At 35.1% G+C, this 19,683-nt stretch overlaps 3 protein-coding genes across 3 annotated transcripts; 1 reads left to right on the top strand and 2 right to left on the bottom strand.

Annotated features, from left to right (window-relative positions):
- LOC18776356 (adenylate isopentenyltransferase 5, chloroplastic) lies at positions 81-2,594 on the top strand. The gene is made up of 2 exons (XM_007210786.2): positions 81-192; positions 1,374-2,594. Exon 2 carries the CDS (start codon positions 1,409-1,411, stop codon positions 2,252-2,254), a length of 846 nt encoding a protein of 281 aa, XP_007210848.2. The 5' UTR covers positions 81-192; positions 1,374-1,408; the 3' UTR covers positions 2,255-2,594.
- On the bottom strand, positions 5,804-9,156 carry LOC18777632 (haloacid dehalogenase-like hydrolase domain-containing protein Sgpp). The gene is made up of 5 exons (XM_007209441.2): positions 8,819-9,156; positions 7,109-7,223; positions 6,642-6,793; positions 6,305-6,566; positions 5,804-6,214 (listed from the first exon to the last, which is right to left on the bottom strand). Exons 1-5 carry the CDS (start codon positions 8,851-8,853, stop codon positions 6,017-6,019), a joined length of 762 nt encoding a protein of 253 aa, XP_007209503.1. The 5' UTR covers positions 8,854-9,156; the 3' UTR covers positions 5,804-6,016.
- Positions 9,761-12,559, bottom strand: LOC18776596 (haloacid dehalogenase-like hydrolase domain-containing protein Sgpp). Its single transcript, XM_007210761.2, has 5 exons — positions 12,350-12,559; positions 11,229-11,343; positions 10,704-10,855; positions 10,364-10,625; positions 9,761-10,262 (listed from the first exon to the last, which is right to left on the bottom strand). The coding sequence occupies exons 1-5, from the start codon at positions 12,382-12,384 to the stop codon at positions 10,065-10,067; spliced, it is 762 nt and encodes a 253-aa protein (XP_007210823.1). The 5' UTR covers positions 12,385-12,559; the 3' UTR covers positions 9,761-10,064.

The following is a 19,683-nucleotide window of genomic DNA, read 5'->3' as shown; positions in this document are numbered from 1 at the left end:
AGATTTATATGAACATTTTATTGGGTCTTGTGCTCATTACTGAACTATCACTGAGCTCTAGAGCAAACCAACACAAAACACAAAACAAAATCTTGTCGCTGTTTGAAGGACAAACAAGATCAAAGGTGAGCTCCTTGAACATTTGATAACGTAGAGCTATACTTTGACAGAGCGAGCCACCATTATTTTTGGGTACGTATAGTGTTTTTTGCACTCCAATTTTCTACTTGTGTACCACTATTTTGTTTTTGTTCCTTGATTATTCTGTTTTGATTTATTCAATCTTTAGGCTACGAGAGAGAGAGAATGTATTTTACTTATACGAAGCATATATATTTCTTCTTCTTACCACTCGAGCTATAAGTATCCTTCTTGCTTGCCCTCATCAAAATTTTGAAGCTTGTCATGTCAGATCTCATCCACCACAGAATTAGGGTATTTTGGAATGTGTTATATGTGGATGCAAAGAGCGAACATTTTGAAATTTCTTTGTGCCTTGTGAACAATCAAAGTTTTTTTAGCGCATTGGCACTTTTTTTTTTGTTTTTTTTGTTTTTTTTGTTTTTTTTTGTTTTTGTTTTTTATAGGCTTTCTAGCAATTTTTTTTTCTTCCTGAAAAATTGTCATTTCATTAACTCAATAAAATGAATAACAGCATAGTTGCCTCGTTAAAATCTTCCCAAAGAAAAATGCGTGAGATAAAATTTTGCGGTAGTAAAGAGTGCCACACATGTCAATTAGAATGCGACACCAAAACTAAAGATAAATATAATCACTGTGGACACAATCTAAAAGCCATGGCAGACCCAAACTCCATCCAGTATGAAAGATCCCGTTCACGAAGACCATAGTTTGCAATTCTATAAGCCACTGTATTAGCTTGGCGGGGTATATAGCAAACAATAACAATTGGCGGCCTCTGTTGCAAAAGCATTCAAATTTCCTCCACCAATTCCCCTTCCGGAGCTAAACAGTATTCCTCCCCATTAATCATGAGGACTGCGTTCAGACAATCGGATTCTATAATCAAAGACAGAAAAGACGCATCCAGTGCAAACAATAAACCATTTTTCAGTGCATATAGTTCTGTGACAAGGATTGAGACCACGATAACCTTCCTTCACATTAACAGCTCCGTCAACCTTTAGTTTGTAGAATCCATCAGGAGGTCGTTGCCATCGAATACTATCAGTTTGCATGGAGGGACTCCTACAATGTAAACTTGCAGCTGCTGTAAATTCAGCATCATAGCTCCTCACACGATCCATTAAGCGGCTTGGCAATGTTTGATCAGACCCAAATAAAATTCCATTGCATTCATTTCAAGGTAAAAAGTACTAATTTTGTTTGTTTGTTTTGTTTTATCGTTTTAGGAAAAGCAGGTAGGTCTTTGGTGTCAGCAGCAGCTATGGAATTTGTGCATGCCAATGGTCCTTTCCACAACAAGACCAAGGTTATTTTTGTATTGGGCTCGACCGGGTGTGGAAAAACAAAACTCTCCATCGACTTAGCCACTCGTTACAACGGTGAAATAATCAACTCCGACAAAATCCAAGTCTACAAAGGCCTTGACATTGTGACCAACAAAGCTACAAAGCCCGAGCAAAGAGGCATCCTCCATCACCTGCTAGGGTCCATCCAAGACCCGGAAGCTGATTTCACGGTGCAGGACTTTTGTCTTCAAGTGCCCAAAGCCCTCGATGAGATCACGAAGCGCAACCGCGTCCCGATCATTGCTGGTGGATCCAACACTTACATCGAGGCGCTTGTCGAAGATCCGACGCTCAGGTTCCAAGATAAATATGATTGCTGCTTCATATGGCTTGATGTGTCTTTGCCTGTGCTCTATAATCGTGTCTCTGAAAGAGTGGATGAAATGGTGGATGCTGGGCTTGTGGATGAGCTCCGGGAAATGTTTGTTCCCGGGGCAGATTATGAGCGCGGCATTCGTCGGGCTATTGGAGCTCCTGAGATGCATGCATATTTCATGGCTGAAATGGATCATTCAGCAGATGAGGCCGGAAAGGAGTTTCTGTTCAAAGATGGGATTCAAAAAACTAAGGACAATACTTTGAAACTTGCTGAGAGCCAGGTGCAGAAAATTGAACGTCTCGGGACCAAATGGGATATCCATCGGATTGATGTGACTGCCGTGCATGAGAGCCGTGGAAAGAAAGCTGTGGTTGCATGGGAAAACTTGGTTTTAAAGCCAAGCTTCTCCATTGTGAGTGAATTTTTGGAAATGGATGGCTAAATTGTTGGAGCAGAAAATTAGGGTTTCCGATTCTCTGGCTTGCATTCAAGGACCTGCTCGTACCGAATTACTACATAGAAAATATATTTTTTTATGTGTAATTTTTTTTTAATCATTTTGAGGAACGTATTGGTTAAGCCAGTACTTCATATATGGTAATATTAATTTCGGCTTTAGCAATGTTTTTTCTTCTTTTGTTTTGTTTTGTTTGTTTTAATTAATACAAGCTATCTTTTATTTTAATTTAATCAAAACTATGAGTATTGGGATTCGAACTTGGGTGGAGATTGAGAGCACATCCACTCTATATTTTTAAGTAGCAGCTCAGTCCATATTTTAGTAATTGCTCATCTCATCCACCTAATCATTCTATATGCCATTGGACCCAAAAAAAAAAAATCATTCTATATGCCACAATATTTTTTTTCTTTTTTGTTGAAATGTCAGTTTACTCGAAAGAATCCCATTACATTCTAAAAATTAGCCTTTCTGCGCTTGCGAGAGGTTTTTTTTTTTTAAATAAATAAATTTATTTTAGAATTAAAAAAGATAATGGGTAGTTGTGTTCCATAAAAATAGGATTCATTATCTTAATTTTCTTTTAATTTATCCTCATTTAATTATTAATTATTAATGTTTGAATTAACCAAGGGTATTTTCTGGTATTTTGAATGTTTCACCATTCTCTGCCTTTTGCTTTATATATAGAGATGCTATCTTAATTAAGTTGAAAAAAATAGTGTCGAATACGATGATCAAGGGCCGAACTAGGAATTTTTCAATAGGTGGGCTAGCTAAAGTCTTTACGGTAAAATTTAATTTAATTTTTTTTGTACTTACATTTTCTATAGCCTTTTAGAAATAAAAGTATATATTAATTCATATAAAACACACTAATTCATAGCTCCATTGACTAATTTCCATTAAATTTTAACATAAAACAAATACATATTAAATTCAACAAGAAAACTGATATTATCAAAATGAAAATGTAGTTAACAACGAAATTGAAAATATACCTATTTTACAATGTATTTTTATTATTTCCATGCAACTAAATTCTTAGAGAATTTGTGTTTTTTGTATTTTAATAGATTAATATATATTGGGCTATATTTTAAACAAGTCAAATATATGGGTCTGAATTTTTTTTTTTTTCCATCCAAAAACATCCCTGAGCTACGGCCTAAGTGAACCTTTAACTTGGTTCTGCCCCTGACGATGATAAAGAAATGTTTACACATATTATATACCATGAGATTTATAAGGAAGTTTTGCTGTGTTCAGTGTTCTAATTTCTCATAAATAATGGCAAGATCATGAACTTCAAAAATTAAGAACCAAAAAAAGTCTTTTTTATGCAATATATTAATGTTGGCAATCAGATTCTTGTTTAATGCTCATATATTTCGCTTTTATGCAATATAAAATTATCCATGATAAAAATAGCCATGTGTGCATGCAGTGCATTGATACTTGATATTGGATTGACCCTTAATAAGCTTTCATATGTTTCGCGTAAAATAAAATAGAGTTATTTACACTAACACTCTTTGAGGTTTTTATTGTTTTCTAAAAATTCTTTGAGGTTTTAAAAATTACACAAACACCCCCTTAGGTCTTTAAGTATTTTCACAAAATCTATTTCCATTGATTTTTCATCCAAAGATTGATGATTTTATATAAAAATATTCTTCAAATGACAAAGTTAGTATTTGAGATTAAATTGCATGTACATTTGTTGAGGTTACTTTTGTTATTTGCAAAAGTTTTTATATATGGAATCATCAGATTTTGGATGAAGAATCAATGAAAAGGGATTTTGTAAAAGCAAATTGAAACCTCATGAGGTGTTCATATAAGTTTTGAAATCTCAAGGGATTTTATGAAAACACCAAAAACTTCGAGGGTGTTAATATAAATACCTCAATAAAATAATAAACCAAACTGTAAAATAAAGAAGCACGAGCAACACCAAGCAGTAAGACCAACTCCAGCGGACAGCCCAGCCCGAGGCTAGGGGAGAAAAAAAAAAAAAAAAAAAGGTGTTCCAGCGAGCAGCCCAGGCCTGAGTGCAAGGTGGGACCCAGCAACCTGGGCTGGCCCGAGGGCAAGGTTGGCCCGAGCTCCAGCCCTCGTTTTGGTGCTGACGTCATCGCTACAGTGCCGCTACAGTGTCGCTCTGCTACAGTGTCTGGCGCTACAGTACCACTAAAAGTCCACGTGTCGCACTCTGGGCTCTCCGATCATATTTTTTTCTCTAATCCAACGGCAGCCAATTTTTGTGCAATAAAAAAATGAAAAAAATGGAATTTTTTTTTAAAAAAATTCCAAAAAAATACTCCTTTTTTTTTTCTATAAATACCAAAATTTTATCCGATTGAGATATGAATTTTAAATATTGATATGTACGAACCCAAAAATATTATCTAAATTAATTATTTTTATTAAAAAGTTTGTGAAAAAAACAAAAAAATGAATAGTAATTGCCCTTAGCCATGACAATGGGTGGAAACACAAAATACTATTTGCAAGGGCAGTCACTATTCACGTAAATAGTGACTGCCCTAGCTCCACCCTTGCCATGGCTAAAGGCAAATGGGTGAAGTTGCTCTAACGAGATTCGGCACGTACTAGGTGATCATTCAAGGAAATTTCAACCCAATTATTTGTCTGGCCTTCCATCAAAAAAATAAATGAGCTTTGTTGTCACCAGTTTGGCCCAAACTACGAACTTTTAAGTTAGCCTTCACCAATTTTGAAGTGGGTTTCAAGGTTACTTGTCCACACAAGGGAAGACTACTGTAAGTTTAAGCACACAGTTTCAATTACAAATATTGTTTGTTTTGCGCAAGTTTTGTTTTTGTTTTTGTTTTTTTTTAATACCTAAATTAAATAACAATAATTATAATATATGTAAATCATGTATATCATGAAAATTATATGTTAATGATGTGACATTACATTCTAGGATCCGAATTCTCTGCTATAATTTTGTCAGTTATGATATGCTTAACTTTCATCCTCCACGAAACATCCAAAAGACTGAAAGATTATAATGTTTTAAATCTTGGAGACGTCAACCAAATAGTGGACGACCTAAATATTTAGTGATATTAAGTTTACTATCATGTCATTTATGCATTTTGCATATATACTTCGTGGATGTGTGAATTTGTATACTGGTCATCAAACGGAGATGTTATGGCCATTTGCCATGAAGCCACAATGCATAGCTAGGGCGGGACCATGAATTCTTTCTTCTTCTTTTTTTCAATCCAAAGAAAATACTGAGAGATGATAAAATAATTTCCTAAAAAGAACAAAACTTAAGGGCCTAACTAAGAAATGTTTGGTTAATCTCCCTTTCAAAACTTCATTGAAATTGTAAACAAAGCCAAAAGTACCTGACATGATATAATTCCCAAAGGCACAAAGCTTGTTATCAGAAAGAAATCATTCTAATGTTAGGTCCCATAAAATCTCGAATGCTCCAGCCTCTAACCAGATCAATGTCTTTGCCGTTCACTTTCTTACTGTGAAACAGTGTGAAACAGAACACTTCATTTTCATAATCAAATTTATTCATTGATTGAGCAGTGAAATTATACACTCCCACAATTAGCAGCTGTAGGTGGACCAAAATATACCCCTGCGACAGAATTATTTAAAGTAACCCTTTGAGTTTAGAACTGCATTTGCAAATCATTTGCTTTAGTATAAGCTTAATTTCCTAATCATTTGATTGAGATAATAGATGTTTTAAGCTCCACTTGTAGCGCTACTGCTACCACTCTTCTTATCAAGCTCTTCTAATGCTGCCCACAATTTTGAATCATTGTAATCCTTTATGAGAAAGGTCGGTTTTTCTTCAATTAGTATGTGTTCTGGATTTCCGGTGGTTAAACCAATAACTGGCATACCGGCTGCAACTCCAGCTTTAATCCCAGAGACAGAATCCTAGCAAAGCAAAAAACAAGAACAGAAAATAAGTTCCCAAAGTTCCAGTAAATGATTTTTTCTCAAAACGTGACATGAGAAGAGGCAGACCTCAAACACAAAAGTGTGATCTTTTGATACGTTGAGTATTTCAAGAGCCTTCAAGTAGGGCTCTGGGTGTGGCTTGGCATGCTTGCACTCGTTCCCAATAATAAGAGCTTGAAAAAAATCTGTGAGGCCAAGTATTGTGAGCATTAGCTCAGCATTTGGTCTGGGAGCATTAGTAACGGCAGCCCGTTTCAGCCCACGATCTTCAACCCATTTCTTCACTTTATAAATGCCATTCACAGGCTTCAATTGTTCTGTTGCCAATCTGTTTCCATCGGAGAAATGATATAAGGTGGGAACCAGAAAGGAATTCCAAGTCTAGAGAAGTTGAAGCTCTTACCTACGAAACATGGCTTCCTTGTCCTCAGTGAACTTTAAGCCTCTTTCGAAGTCATCAGGAAAGAGTATCCTAGCAACATCATCATTATGCTTCCCAGCAAAATTCTCAATATAGTACTCCGCAGTGATTGGAACCCCTCCATTGAAACCTATCTGTTAATTTTCCGCAATTCAGTTAATCATCAACCTTCACAGGTCAGAGATTCTTTAAATTCGTACTAAATTACAAGCTTCCTTCATGCACCTTTTCATTGTAAATATGATTACAGTTCACCTTTTCATTGTATGTATAATTACAGTTCAGAGTTATAAATTTTATAAAAAGAATGAGCACTTTCATTAAGCGGTTGAAGCCTCTGCAATTTTTATGGTGTGATAACATAGCTAAAAATAGGTCAAATTATGACCAGATAAATCCTACATATTTTCCTTATGACAGAATAGTAGGAAACAAAACAATCACTTTACCTCTGGAAGCATTTCGCGGAAGGCATAGAAATGAATGGGATCTGAATCACACAGAGTTCCATCAATATCAAATAGTACTGCTTCAAGTGGGGCAAGTCCAGAGAGTGAACTTTTGCTGGTTCCACAAACACATCACAGAAAAAAAAAAAGGTAATAAGACATTAGTACAATAAAAAAATGAAACCAAAAAATACAAATGTTAGACAATCCCTTCTGTTTTCTGTAGAATATAATGAGCAAAACACTAATTTACACACGAAAATTCTCACACCTATACAAAAATAAATGTCGTGCAGAGCAATTTCTTCAGTGTAACAATGCCTGGTTGAGTTAGGTTAGTCGACATTACCTACTTTCTGTGAAAATAAAAGTCTCTACTGTCTCCATATATGGAGTAAAGAGATAATAGAATTCGTATTTTCATAATATTTATTGTTTTGATCCGGTAAGCTATAGTCTTTTAACATGTTTTCTTTTGGCAAAAACATCAGCAGGCTATCTGACTTAATGATTCAGTATTAACGCTAAAGTTGACAGTAGATCAAAATGAACCTAAAAGACAATGGCAAATTCAGCGGTTTGGAGAGAGAGAACCATAATCGGCTGTGCAAGCCAAATCATGCCAGAGAAACAAAGGCATAATAAGAAAGGGTAAAACGCATAAAAAGCAGGTACAATCTATGCAAAATTAACAATTAGAGGAGAGAACAATGACATGGAGGTGAAAATATGCAGAATATATGTCTCTGTGCATGTCTGTATGATTACGGAAATAGACCTGTTACAGCTAAAACTACTGAATAGGACAATAGAAAATAACTCAACATTCCACTTCACATTAAAATTATCTATTCAATATCCTTAACAATTTGGCTCTGCATAGCTCATGAATGTACTCTGTGATTGAGAAAAAGGCAAGGGTGATGACGATGGTTTACTCACATTCATTTACGAATTATTTATTTATTTTTTTTGTTTTGTACTCAAGGAAGGGAAAATACAACAGAATGACTTGGTTGTATGTGTCAATATGATCTGCAGCCTCCTACATTTTACCCTACTATTTTGATATTTTCTATTATTTTTCAAAAATAACAATTTTTTCCATGTACTCTGCCATTATAGATCAACCCAAAACATGAATTAAAAGAAGGCAAATCATGTTTTCTGCCTGTAAATTTGGCCACCACTGGTGGTTTACACATGAGCTTGACAGTACCAGATCAAATTCGATCCGAAACTATTAACTAACAAAAACCAAATATATCAGAAAACGTTAAGATTGGCAGAAGAATTATGTTACCAAGAATATCAGTAAAATGACATGCTCACAGGCAGAAGCAGTAAAATATGAACTTGCATTGAAAATCAAAACATCAACACTAAACGCCGAGATCAATGGAAATTTCAAATAACTCATTAGAAAGATAATCACCAATCAACGGTAGCAAAACATTGATACCAAAAATAAATAAATAAACAAAGACATTACCAATTAATAAATATTGACCCACCTAGAAAAAATTGCAAAATTTTAAAATATAGAATGCAATATGATAGAACAAGCGTTTTCAGTTACCGATAGCAGTATGTACGTGAATGCCATTGAAAGGAAAACAGATTTGTAAATCTCAGAGCTACCCAGATCAAGTTTTCAGTCAATGTAAGCAAGAAAGATCAAAGAAAGCACAAAACGCGACAGGAAGGTACCTGTCCACAGAGTTTTCACCAGAAGAAGCTGTCATAGTGTGATGGATAGGTTGTGGAGGATATTTCAAGAGCCTTCTCTGCGAAATCTGGCTTTCAATTAACGTGAAGGGAATTCGAGAGCAGAGTGATGAGAGGAAGACGGTGAAGTTAAATAAATATGAAGGGGAATGAGAGAGAGAGAGAGAGAGAGAGAGAGAGAGAGAGAGAGGGAATCTACCGTCGGAATCAATTCAGCAAATGAAAATATGCGAGTTGCTTTCTTTCTCCAACAAATTTCAACTCTTTTGGCCCTTTTTTTCTCTTTTTTATTATTATATATTATTACATATATAATTTAGTATTCGTACTATGACCAAATTGCAAAATCCCCCCTCATCGCTTAGATGATATTACTAAACTCCCCATTTTCGTCTACTTCTACCTTTCTTTCTTATTAATACATGCCATATTGATGAGCGGGGATTCAAACACAAAATACGATAAACATTTCATATTGCACAATAAGATTTTTTTTTTAAGTACTAAATAGTTTTGGTTAAGTGTATTTCACTTCCTAATTAGAAGAGGTTCGGATTTCAATAGTCTCACTCATATATAAATAATGATTAAAAAAAATGACACCTACATTCCATGTCAAATGTTTCTATTAACATGTCTCCTAATAGAAGGGTGTATATGTAGGTTTATTCGATTTTGAATACCGGTTTGTAAAACATCGAAAAATCATGTATGAACCTGAAAAATCCACCAGCACGCCATCTTTTTTCCTTATGAAGTAACTTGAGGTAAAGTCAAAATTTACTAACACTAATGCAAATGGAAATTAGAATAAATTCCAAGATTCTAACCACTTCATGCCCCTGACCCAGAACATGGACATAGCTTCTTGTTTCAACCAAGAATGACATTTTCAGAGTAGAATTATAGATGCACATTACCACATGATCACAAGAGAAATTTTCATTTACGATTATCTAATAGTTTGAAATCTTCAAAATATGATTTTCCATGATGAATCATTTCCAACCTTTTCAATCAGATCCATGCCTCTGCCCCTCACTTCCTTAGAGTGAAACAGAAGACTGCATTTCCAATTTCTGTAGCTACTAACACTTTATGATTATATGACCAGAAAAATTATACTGTTTCCAGAATTAACAGCTATAAGTGGACCAAGATATATGGCAGCAATAGCCTTTCAAATCACTCCTTTATTTCTAATCATTTGATTCAGATGATAGATGTTTTAAGCTCCACTTGTAGAAATAGCAGTACCACCCATCTTATCAAGCTCTTCTAATGCTGCCCACAACTTTGGATCCTCATAATCCTTTATGAGAAAGGTAGGTTTTGCTTCCATTAGTAGATGTGCTGGATTTCCGGTGGTTAAGCCGACAACCGGCATACCAGCTGCCACTCCAGCTTTAATCCCTGAAGCAGAATCCTGCCAAAGCAAAAACAGAAAAGATATTAAAATCTCAGAAGTTCCTGAAAAAAAAAATAAAAAAAAAAAAATCTTAAAAGGAAGCCGCAGAAGGGGCAGACCTCAAACACAAAAGTGTGATCCTTTGATGCGTTGAGTGTTTCAAGTGCCTTTAAGTAGGGCTCTGGATGTGGCTTCACATGTTCACAGTCACTCCCGAGAATAACAGCATGAAAGAAATCTGATAGGCCAAGAATTGAGATCATTAGTTCAGCGTTTGGTCTTGGAGCATTACTAACTGCAGCCCGTTTCAACCCGCGATCTTCAATCCACTTCCTCAATTTATGGAGGCCTTTCACAGGCTTCAATTGTCCTGGGGCCAATCTGTTTCCATCAGAGAAATCATATAAGCTGCTGGGAACCTGAATGAAAATTCAAGTATGGAGAAGGTGAAGCTTTTACTTTCGAAACATGACTTCCTTGTCATCTGTGAACTTCAAGCCTCTTTGGAAATCATCAGGAAAGAGTATCTTGGCAATATCATCATTATGCCTGCCTCCAATATTCTCAATGTAGTATTCTTCAGTAATTGGAACCCCTCCACTGAAACCTATCTGTTAATTTCACCACTTCAGTTAATCACCAACCTATACAGTTCAAAGGTTCTCAAAATTCTACTGAATTACAAGCTTCCTTGGGTAAATAATTAGTGTTCCTTATGTAACTTTTCATGTAAATATGGTTATAGTTCACCCTTTCATTATAAATATGCCTACTGTTCACCTTCTCATGGTATATATGATTACGGTTCACAGTTATAAAATTTCTACAAAGTATGAGCAACTTCCATGAAATAGTAGAAGCATCCTTTGCACTTTTCATGGTGTGATATGAATGCAGTTAAAAACAATGTAAAATTATGACCAGAGAAATCCTAAATCTTATCTTTGTAACAGAGTATTGGAGAAAACAAAAAAGAAACACTACCTCTTGAAGCATTTCACGGAAGGCATGGCAATGAATGGGATCTGAATCACACAGAGTTCCATCAATATCAAATAGTACTGCTTCAAGTGGAGCAATTCCAGAGAGTGAACTTTTGCTGGTTCCACACACACACCACAAAAGAAAAGCCAATAAGGTGTCAGAACCAAAAGATTACAAGTCAAAGACAAAGGTTTTTGTTTCATGCAGTATAGAACGAATGAACAAGAAGTTACACACCAAAAATCTTATACTCGTACAAAATAAAAGATCACGCAGAATCATTTCTTCCGCGTAGCAGTGCATTGTAAAATTAAATTAGTCCACATTGCCATCTTTCTGTGAATATAAAAGCTTCTACTCTCTCTGCCTACTGGTGTAAAGTACATAGATTTAAAATATTTAAAAAAAAAACAAAATTGACAACATTATGTTTGGATCAGGTAAGGTATAGTCCTTTAACATTTTATTTTCTTTTCCAACAAAATTAACTGGGCTATCTGACTTATTGATTCAGTATTGACTGCAAAGTTGATAATGATGAAAGCTAAATGATCAAATGGGGAAGAAAGAACCCCAAATGGTGAAAGCTAAATGATGGCAGAGAAGCAAAAGCACTGGTAGAAAAGACGGGAATTAGCAATCTAAAAAGTAAGAACAATCAACATACACAATCTGTGCAAACTAAAATATTAGAGGAGAGAACAATGACATGCAAGTCAAACTAAGCTGAATATACAGACATATACATACATAAACATGGATGCACATGGCAATCAGACCACATAGTTAATTCCTCATGCATGAGAGAATATAAATTGGTTCAACATTCCACTTCAAATTTAAACAATGAAAAGGAAACTTGACACAAAAAAAATAAATCCTTTACAATTCACATTTCACAACAACAAACCTCAACAAAAATGAAAATACAACCCGACATGATATAACAAAAGTTTGACACTGTCATTGCAACATAAACTCCTATAAATCATCTTCTCCAATTTGTGAGAATGCCATTCAACAGGAAACAAATTGTGAAATATAAGAACTACCCAGATCAAAATTTCAGTCAATGTTTGCAAGAAAAATCAAAGAGAGCACAAAGCGTGCACACAGGGTACCTCTCCACTGAATTTTCACCAGAATAAACTGCCATAGTTTGATCGTCCGTGGACGATATTGCAAGGGCTTTCTCTGCGGAATTTGGGTTTGTTTTGATGAAGGCAATGGGGAATCTGAGAGCAGACTGATCAGAGGAAGACAGTGAAGTGATCAAACGAGCAAACGAGAGAATTGGCTTTTTATTCTCCTTCTTTGGTTGTTTTATTTTTTTTTTAATGTATTTACTATTTAGTATTCCTACTATGACTAAATTAGAAAATTGCACCACAGTTTTGACAATATTACTAAACTCCCCTGTTTTCGTGTGCTTTGACTATGTTTCCAACTTTATTAGAATGATTCAGAAACTCATTTGTTAAAATTAATACAAATCCATAAGACGTATTCTCCCATTAGTTATAACTTATAAGATCTTCAATTAAATTCATAGGCAAACTTGAGATATGCAATGTGGGTAATTGAATAGAGTCCTCATTTGAAGAAGGCCCCAAATTATGACTTTGTTTACACTATATATATATATATATATATATATATTATTTTGTTATATTATTTTATATTCGTTTTAACTTTACACGCTTCTAAACAAAAAATAATCTACGTCATTCCTTTAACTTCTAAGATACATAATAAGAAGTAATATACATATATTTAATATAATTTACAATACTTAATTAGCCAAAAGTCCAACCGCCTATAGCCTAGGTTTAGCATTTATAAAAATTCTTTGCAAGTTTATGTTCTTGTTCGCACATTTAGTATAGGACCTTTAAAATCTCAGAGCCGCTCGTGGCTAGGATGTGTGCTTTTAAAAGAGAAAAATATGAATAAAAAATCAAATGAAGTGAGCTACATAAGGTCCAATCATAAGCTCGTTCTCCACTAGTTAAGTTGAGATACAAGTAAATTATATGAAAACCAAATATATCATGTAATCTAAAATAATTTAATGTCTATGAAATGTCAACTTAAAACTTGTTCATACATACTTTTTGTCCAAAAAAAAAAAACTTGTTCATACTCATCTTTAACATGAGGATTGGTTTCCAACCCATTTATTACTCAAATATTTGTTGTCCGCTAGGTTAAGCTTACCTTTAACGTTAGCTACGAATTTTCTAATTATTTATTTGTTATCCATGGAAGAGAATACAAATCATAAAGGTCAAGGGCATATAACAAATAATCAAAGAGTGGAGGCCCTCAATGGGTTATTATTCGAAAGGCTTATTTACTATATTTAGTCACGGGCAGATTGAGTGGCTTCTCCACTTTTTTATTCTCCAAAAGATTGGGCAAGCCGGGAAGAAGCTGCTCAGTTTAGCAGTTGGCAGTCAGTTCATACACGTTTCTAGGCTAATCTAAAGGTACATAGTCACGTGTTCATAGAAGTATGAGAGGAAACCAAGTTGGTCACGTCCTCTTGATATGTCAGTATTAAAATATTGAAGGGGCTCATACTTTACCACATCACTGTGATTTCATATTGTAGTTATGCTGTTGTAACATGTGGGGCGCCCACCTACCCACAACAAAGAGATTGATTTGTTTGTTTTTTTCTTCTTTTATTCGTCACATACATTGGGTTCTGACCAAAAAACAAAAACAGAGAGAATGCAGATTAGGTCGAATTGCACTGCTCCAGTTGGGGTATATATCCACGTACCCAATTGGGCTAAGTTGCAAAAGTTCAATTTAGACTAGAGTTGTATGGGCTTATATGACTTGCCCAATCTTATACATGAACCACACAACACTAACTATTTCATGTTTTTGTTTTTTTAGAAAGAAAAAAAAAACACAAGTGATAGCCTAAACTACAAGAGGAGGGAGGGAGTTTCTCACATACACACACTACCAAGATATCATGGGAATTCGAACCTGAGACCACTTGTCCGCAAGCCAAGGTCCTTTTTTGTAACACCCCACCCCAACAAATTGTTTTTATTTAATTATTTTAATTGTGCAATTACAATCTTGCCTTAGGGGTAGGGACATTTTAGTCACTTTTTGTTCAGAAAGGATTTTGGAGAATTGAGCGGCATCGTTACATAGATCTCGGCGATACACGAGTCTGTAGACAGGTGGCACGCTCAATTCCAAGTTGTAACGAATGCTTAAAGGTCTAAAAACTGAAAGGATGACTTTTACCTTAGGGTTCCTTGGCGGTTTAGAGTTGACTTTTTGCTTGGGGCTAATTTTGAAAAAATTTATTGGTTTAATTGCGTAGTGCTCGAGCTCACGAGTTCATAGACATGTGGTGGGCCTAAATCGAAGTAGAAAAGAAGAGGTTTTGGTCAACGAAAGTGCAGTGGCACAAGCGTAATTATTGCAAACTCAGATTTTTTTTTTAAAGGTATGTGCGTTACTCTCTCTCTCCTCTCCCCAACTCTCGCATCTCTATCTCTTCGTGAAAACCAGGCCTACCACACTTGGTCGGCAATCTTCTTGCTCCCCAAGTTGGTTGGGAAATGACCGTGAGGAGCCAGTGATCTCGTTTGGGCCAATCTTTGATGAGCCCAGCCCCTCCCTGAGCCGCGATGAGCTCTGAAAGCACTGAGTGCTTTAAACTTTTTCGAATACTCCGACGACCAAAATCGTCGATTTAGGTATTCATTTTTTGCATACTTCACAAGAAGAGTCCTCTCAGGGTTGAGCATCGTTGGACTTGTTGTGAGTGGACATTTATTTTAAAATGTGCATTATTTTTCATATATGGAATTGCTTGCATAATTGTGTTTGGTTTGGAAACTGGTATATCTTGGATTATTGAAGTTATGAAATTTCATAATATTGGTTCATCTTGGCTTTTACAAGGCTATATGGGGTTTTTTTTTTTGGTTAAACGGAGTGTTGAATATAAATTATATTTAACGTTTTGTTTTCTTCCACTCACATTTTCTGTTTTGCGCTCCCCAAGTTCAAGATATTCAAAGTCGAGACCACCACGTCAAGGCATCGCCATTGTTCTCACCGTAGGAATTCCTTCTTTAACTTTCTCTACTTCCCTTTTTTCCGAGTTGTAAATTTAATCTTTAGTTGCTATGTTTGCTCATTTAAGGTTTAATTCCGACATTAAAAAGAAGAGTAATTCATATAGACTTGAAATTGGTTAACACAATTACAGTGCAAAAATATTTGAAGTACGTGGTGTAAATAGTATGGTAGGTAGACATTTTTTCTTTTTTTATACTACGTGGTTTATTTCTACATTGTTGTACAAGAATCACTCTCAATATGATAGCTTTTGCCTTTTCTTTTGTTGCTGTTGTCTGACAAAATGAAAAAGAGGAAAAAGAGAAATATGCTAAAGTAATGTATTTATTCTGGAGTTTCTCTTGTTTAAGCAACTTAACTAATGAATCGAGGAATCATATATGAAAAAAAGACTAATCATTATCAAATATCACTTAATTTCTCGCATTCATTGTACAGAAGGCGTCTATAGAGAATGTACGGACATTATCATAATATTAATTGTCGTTAGATGAGTTTAATTTTTTTAATTCATGTAACAAAATGCTCACTATTAATTAAGATGGTGATCCTCCCTCCAAAAATAAAAAATAAAAAATAAATTTAAGTTGGTGACCGGATTGCTCTCTTCTAATAATTATCATATAATTTCTACCCCAAACCTGTTTGTACGGTTGTACCAGATACACACAAAATTGTAATGTTTTATTTTTCCGGCATTGAAAAGAAAGAGTAAATCATATAGACTTGAAATTGGTTAACACCATTACAGCACACAAATATTTGAAGAACCAACCAACTAGTTCTTCTAAATGATACAAAACATCCCAAGTCTGAATCCCCTTTCTTAATTAAAAAAGAAAAAAAGAAAAAAAAAAGAGAGAGAATCAAAAGCACACAAACGTACACAGAAATTAAACTGACGCAGATTGAGTAGGGCACTAAATATTAAGAAGCAGAAAAAGAAACAAAAGACACCAGTAGTAGTAGCGGCCCATTAATGTCCGTAGCAAGCCCTATTGGTATTTGGTGGACTGCAGTGCTCTGGCTTGGGTTTGTTGTGTCCCTCGGGAAGGCAGCTTGGATCACCCGGTCGGTCACAGGACAGAGCATTCGTTGCAACTAACGACGCCAGAGAAGGATGAGCGTCATTTGTCTGGAGGAGCCTTATGCTGAATTCCGAGTCCAACATGAACTCCAAGTCAAAGTCCAACTCCGAGTGAGCAATCCGGCATGCCGTGTCGGTAAGGCCGTTGCAACGGGAGGCAGAGTAGCCACCGGTGACGACGCTGGTGTTGATGTGGATGCCAATGCCATGGCTTGTGGTGAGCAGGGCCATGGCCATCATCACCATCATCAGCTTCATAGCTCCTCCTGAGTGACTCATCTTTTGTTTTTTTTGTTTTTTTTTTCTTGTTTTGCTGCATGCACTCCTCAAACACTGTATATATATATAACATAGAAAAAGTACTTTGGCTCTTTACTCTTCTTACACACATGTATAAAGCACAGCTAGCCCCTCCATAAACTTTTCTTTTTGCGCTATTATTGATTACGGTTGAGAGAAAATATGACTCGTCGTCGTCCCATATAAAGCAAAGGAATCCCACAAATAATTATATGTATATACATAGACCACGAGATTCACGACTCAGTCAGTAGCTAGCCTAGCATCCAAGCCAAGCACTAGGCTTGCGGGCCCTGCGCATTTCTGTTTTAATTAAAGGTTACTACTTTATCTATGTTTATTCCTTTTCTTATCTCACCATAGGAGGAGCTTCTAAACGCATTCAAGAATTTATGAGCCAAAACTTTGAGAAATTTTATATGTTATGGGTACACCACGTGGCAGGTGTACTATCCAATAAATATACGATATATGGAATTATTGTCTAACTTATTGCATTTCTTTTTATAACATATGGCGAGCTGCATTGCCAATATTCTATATGTCTTCCATCTATTGGATAGTACACCAGCCACGTGGTATATCCAGAAACTTGAGAAAGTTTTGAAATTTCCCATTTTGCTTCATTAAGAATTAGAAAATTAAAGGAAAAAAAAAAACATCTGATCAACAATTTTGATCACAGTGATGCTCGTTACATCCACGTGTTCTAAAGTCACCTCCGTCGACAACAAGTTTACTATTTTACAACAAGATCTGTAAGGACCCACTCACCTCTCTACATTCATGTAAAACTCGTTAAACCCTAGAATTATCATTTCAATTCCTAGGATTGCTGCAGAAAAATTCCTCATGATGCAACGTTTTATTCCCATCCTCCGCTCATCAAATTTGGAGACTTATGCGTTGTGGGCCCAACCCCCCAAATGGTTTCCATGTCATGGCTGATATAGGGCTCAATGGCTTTCTTTCCTTGATTTAAATGGCAGTCTACGTCGGCGTACTGTAAAGCATATTCACAATTACAAGTCTCTTTCCCCGCCATCAATTCCATTAATTTAATTCACGCCGTTAGGGGCATTTCCGTTAATTTCTGTCATTTAAATGTTATAGTCAGAGTAAAAGACTTTAGGCCTTCTCCAATTTATTTGGGGTTAAATTCAAATTTTTCTCTCCAAAAAGTAATTATTTGGGTTTTGTTTGGACTCAAACTGTTTTTTCTCCCAATCCTCTTAACTCAAATTTTAAATTTGCAACTTTATTAAAATATTTAAGAATGGTTTGAGTCTAATTAATTTTTTATGGATAAATTTTCTTCATTTAATCTTTTTAAATAACTTCATTATTTTATTTTATTTTTAACAATTTGACCTCAAAAATTGAAATTCCACAAATATAATTTTATTCCAAAATGATGAAAGGAGATTGATGAAATTGACAAAAGAAAAATAAATTGAGAAATAGAAAAAATATTTTTGGAGTGAGTTTTGGGGTTTGATCTAATTTAGATTAATATTAAATATTATTTTGACCGTTAAATTAAATTTTAGTACTTGAATTTATTTTTACCGTTAAAATAACTTGGATTTAATATGGAACATTGATTTGGGTTATTGTTGGAATTAAAAAAAAAAAGAGGGCGGGCGTTGTTTGAATTGTGCCGTTGGATTCCAACAACAACCTCACCAGCGTGCGAAACGTGGCCTGACAAGATTTGCAGCAATAGTAGCACGGGCGCTAATCACACCTCCTTGCACATGGGCTGCATCAGCCTTGAGTGGGCTCTATTGAAAAAAAATTCCAATCCGGGCAATAGCTGGATTGGCATTTGGCCCCAAGTTTAGGTTTTTCTAAATTTTGACCCCTTAATTTTTTTGAGTTGGGAGATGATTTGGGCTAATATTTTGGATATTTGGGATTTGGCCTCATGGGTTAGAGATGGCCTTAGGAAACACAATTGTTGAATCAAACGTTCATTTACATCATTTCCATATAATTTGCATGGTTATAAGCATTGTTGCAATATCATTGTTGGATAAACAACTAAATTATGCTTGGTATAATTGACTGTTGTCAGCTTAACAAATAGAAACATTAAGAACATGAAATGGGGAGTTTCATCTTGGCTATAACATTTAAATGGCATAAATGGACCGAAATATCCCTAACGGTGTGAAAGAAATTGACAGAATTTGTCACTTGTCCTTAAATTGCTATAATTATGAAACTATAAGGGCATAATTGATCAAATTGAAACTGTAGGGGCTAAAAGTGAAAAATAAACAAACTACAGGGACAAAAAATGTCTTTTGGTCTATATATTAAAAGAGTTTTTCTATTTAAACCCTATACTTTTCTTTGTTCACTCAAATACTTAAATCATTAAGCTTTTAAGTTTTATTATTGTGTAAAAAGACAAAAAAGAACATCCAATTTATTATTGTGTTTACACCAGGTACTTTTCTTTGGTTGCTGATTGCTCAAATTAAGAACATAATTCACTGCTATCAACAACAAAAAAATAAAAACCACTGCCTGCAAAGTCCAGGCAATCATCAAGCTCTCTCATGACTGCTCTTCATTTGTCATTCATGAATACATAAAGATACCCACTTGTAATTCTATCACCATCCTCAGTAGTTGGTTCAATATTTCTTCAAATTTTTGTTACATTTTCCTTTTTTTTGGGGTTCTTATCATATGGGTTCTTGGTGATTGTTAATTGTATTTGTGCAAATGGGTTTTTAGAGGTTACGTTAAGTATTTATTTTATTTTTTCTTGTTGCATTAGTTTTTATTTTATTTATGTTCTTAAGGATTCTAGTAATTACTAACTTAGGTGATTAAATTCGTAGCGTTAATTATGCAATTTGTTTTCATTTGGTTCTGGACGACTGAGATAAAAATGGGTGGCTTGAGCCTAGTGTGGCTGTGAAAATTGATGGAACC

The sequence above is a fragment of the Prunus persica genome, chromosome G5, assembly GCF_000346465.2.
Source record: "Prunus persica cultivar Lovell chromosome G5, Prunus_persica_NCBIv2, whole genome shotgun sequence".
NCBI lineage: Eukaryota > Viridiplantae > Streptophyta > Magnoliopsida > Rosales > Rosaceae > Prunus > Prunus persica.
The sequence above is the reverse complement of the archived record's forward strand: the minus strand, read 5'-3'. Positions and strand labels throughout refer to the sequence as shown.

Excerpts from the sequence above, each read along its gene's own strand:
- LOC18776596 (XM_007210761.2), bottom strand. The coding sequence starts at position 12,384 with ATGGCAGTTTATTCTGGTGAAAATTCAGTGGAGAG. Across the intron at positions 10,856-11,228 it reads TCCGTGAAATGCTTCAAGAG|ATAGGTTTCAGTGGAGGGGT; the intron begins GTAGTGTTTCTT and ends TGAAATTAACAG. Across the intron at positions 10,263-10,363 it reads ATCACACTTTTGTGTTTGAG|GATTCTGCTTCAGGGATTAA; the intron begins GTCTGCCCCTTC and ends TTGCTTTGGCAG.
- LOC18777632 (XM_007209441.2), bottom strand. The coding sequence starts at position 8,853 with ATGACAGCTTCTTCTGGTGAAAACTCTGTGGACAG. Across the intron at positions 6,794-7,108 it reads TCCGCGAAATGCTTCCAGAG|ATAGGTTTCAATGGAGGGGT; the intron begins GTAAAGTGATTG and ends GAAAATTAACAG. Across the intron at positions 6,215-6,304 it reads ATCACACTTTTGTGTTTGAG|GATTCTGTCTCTGGGATTAA; the intron begins GTCTGCCTCTTC and ends TTGCTTTGCTAG.
- LOC18776356 (XM_007210786.2), top strand. The coding sequence starts at position 1,409 with ATGGAATTTGTGCATGCCAATGGTCCTTTCCACAACAAGACCAAGGTT.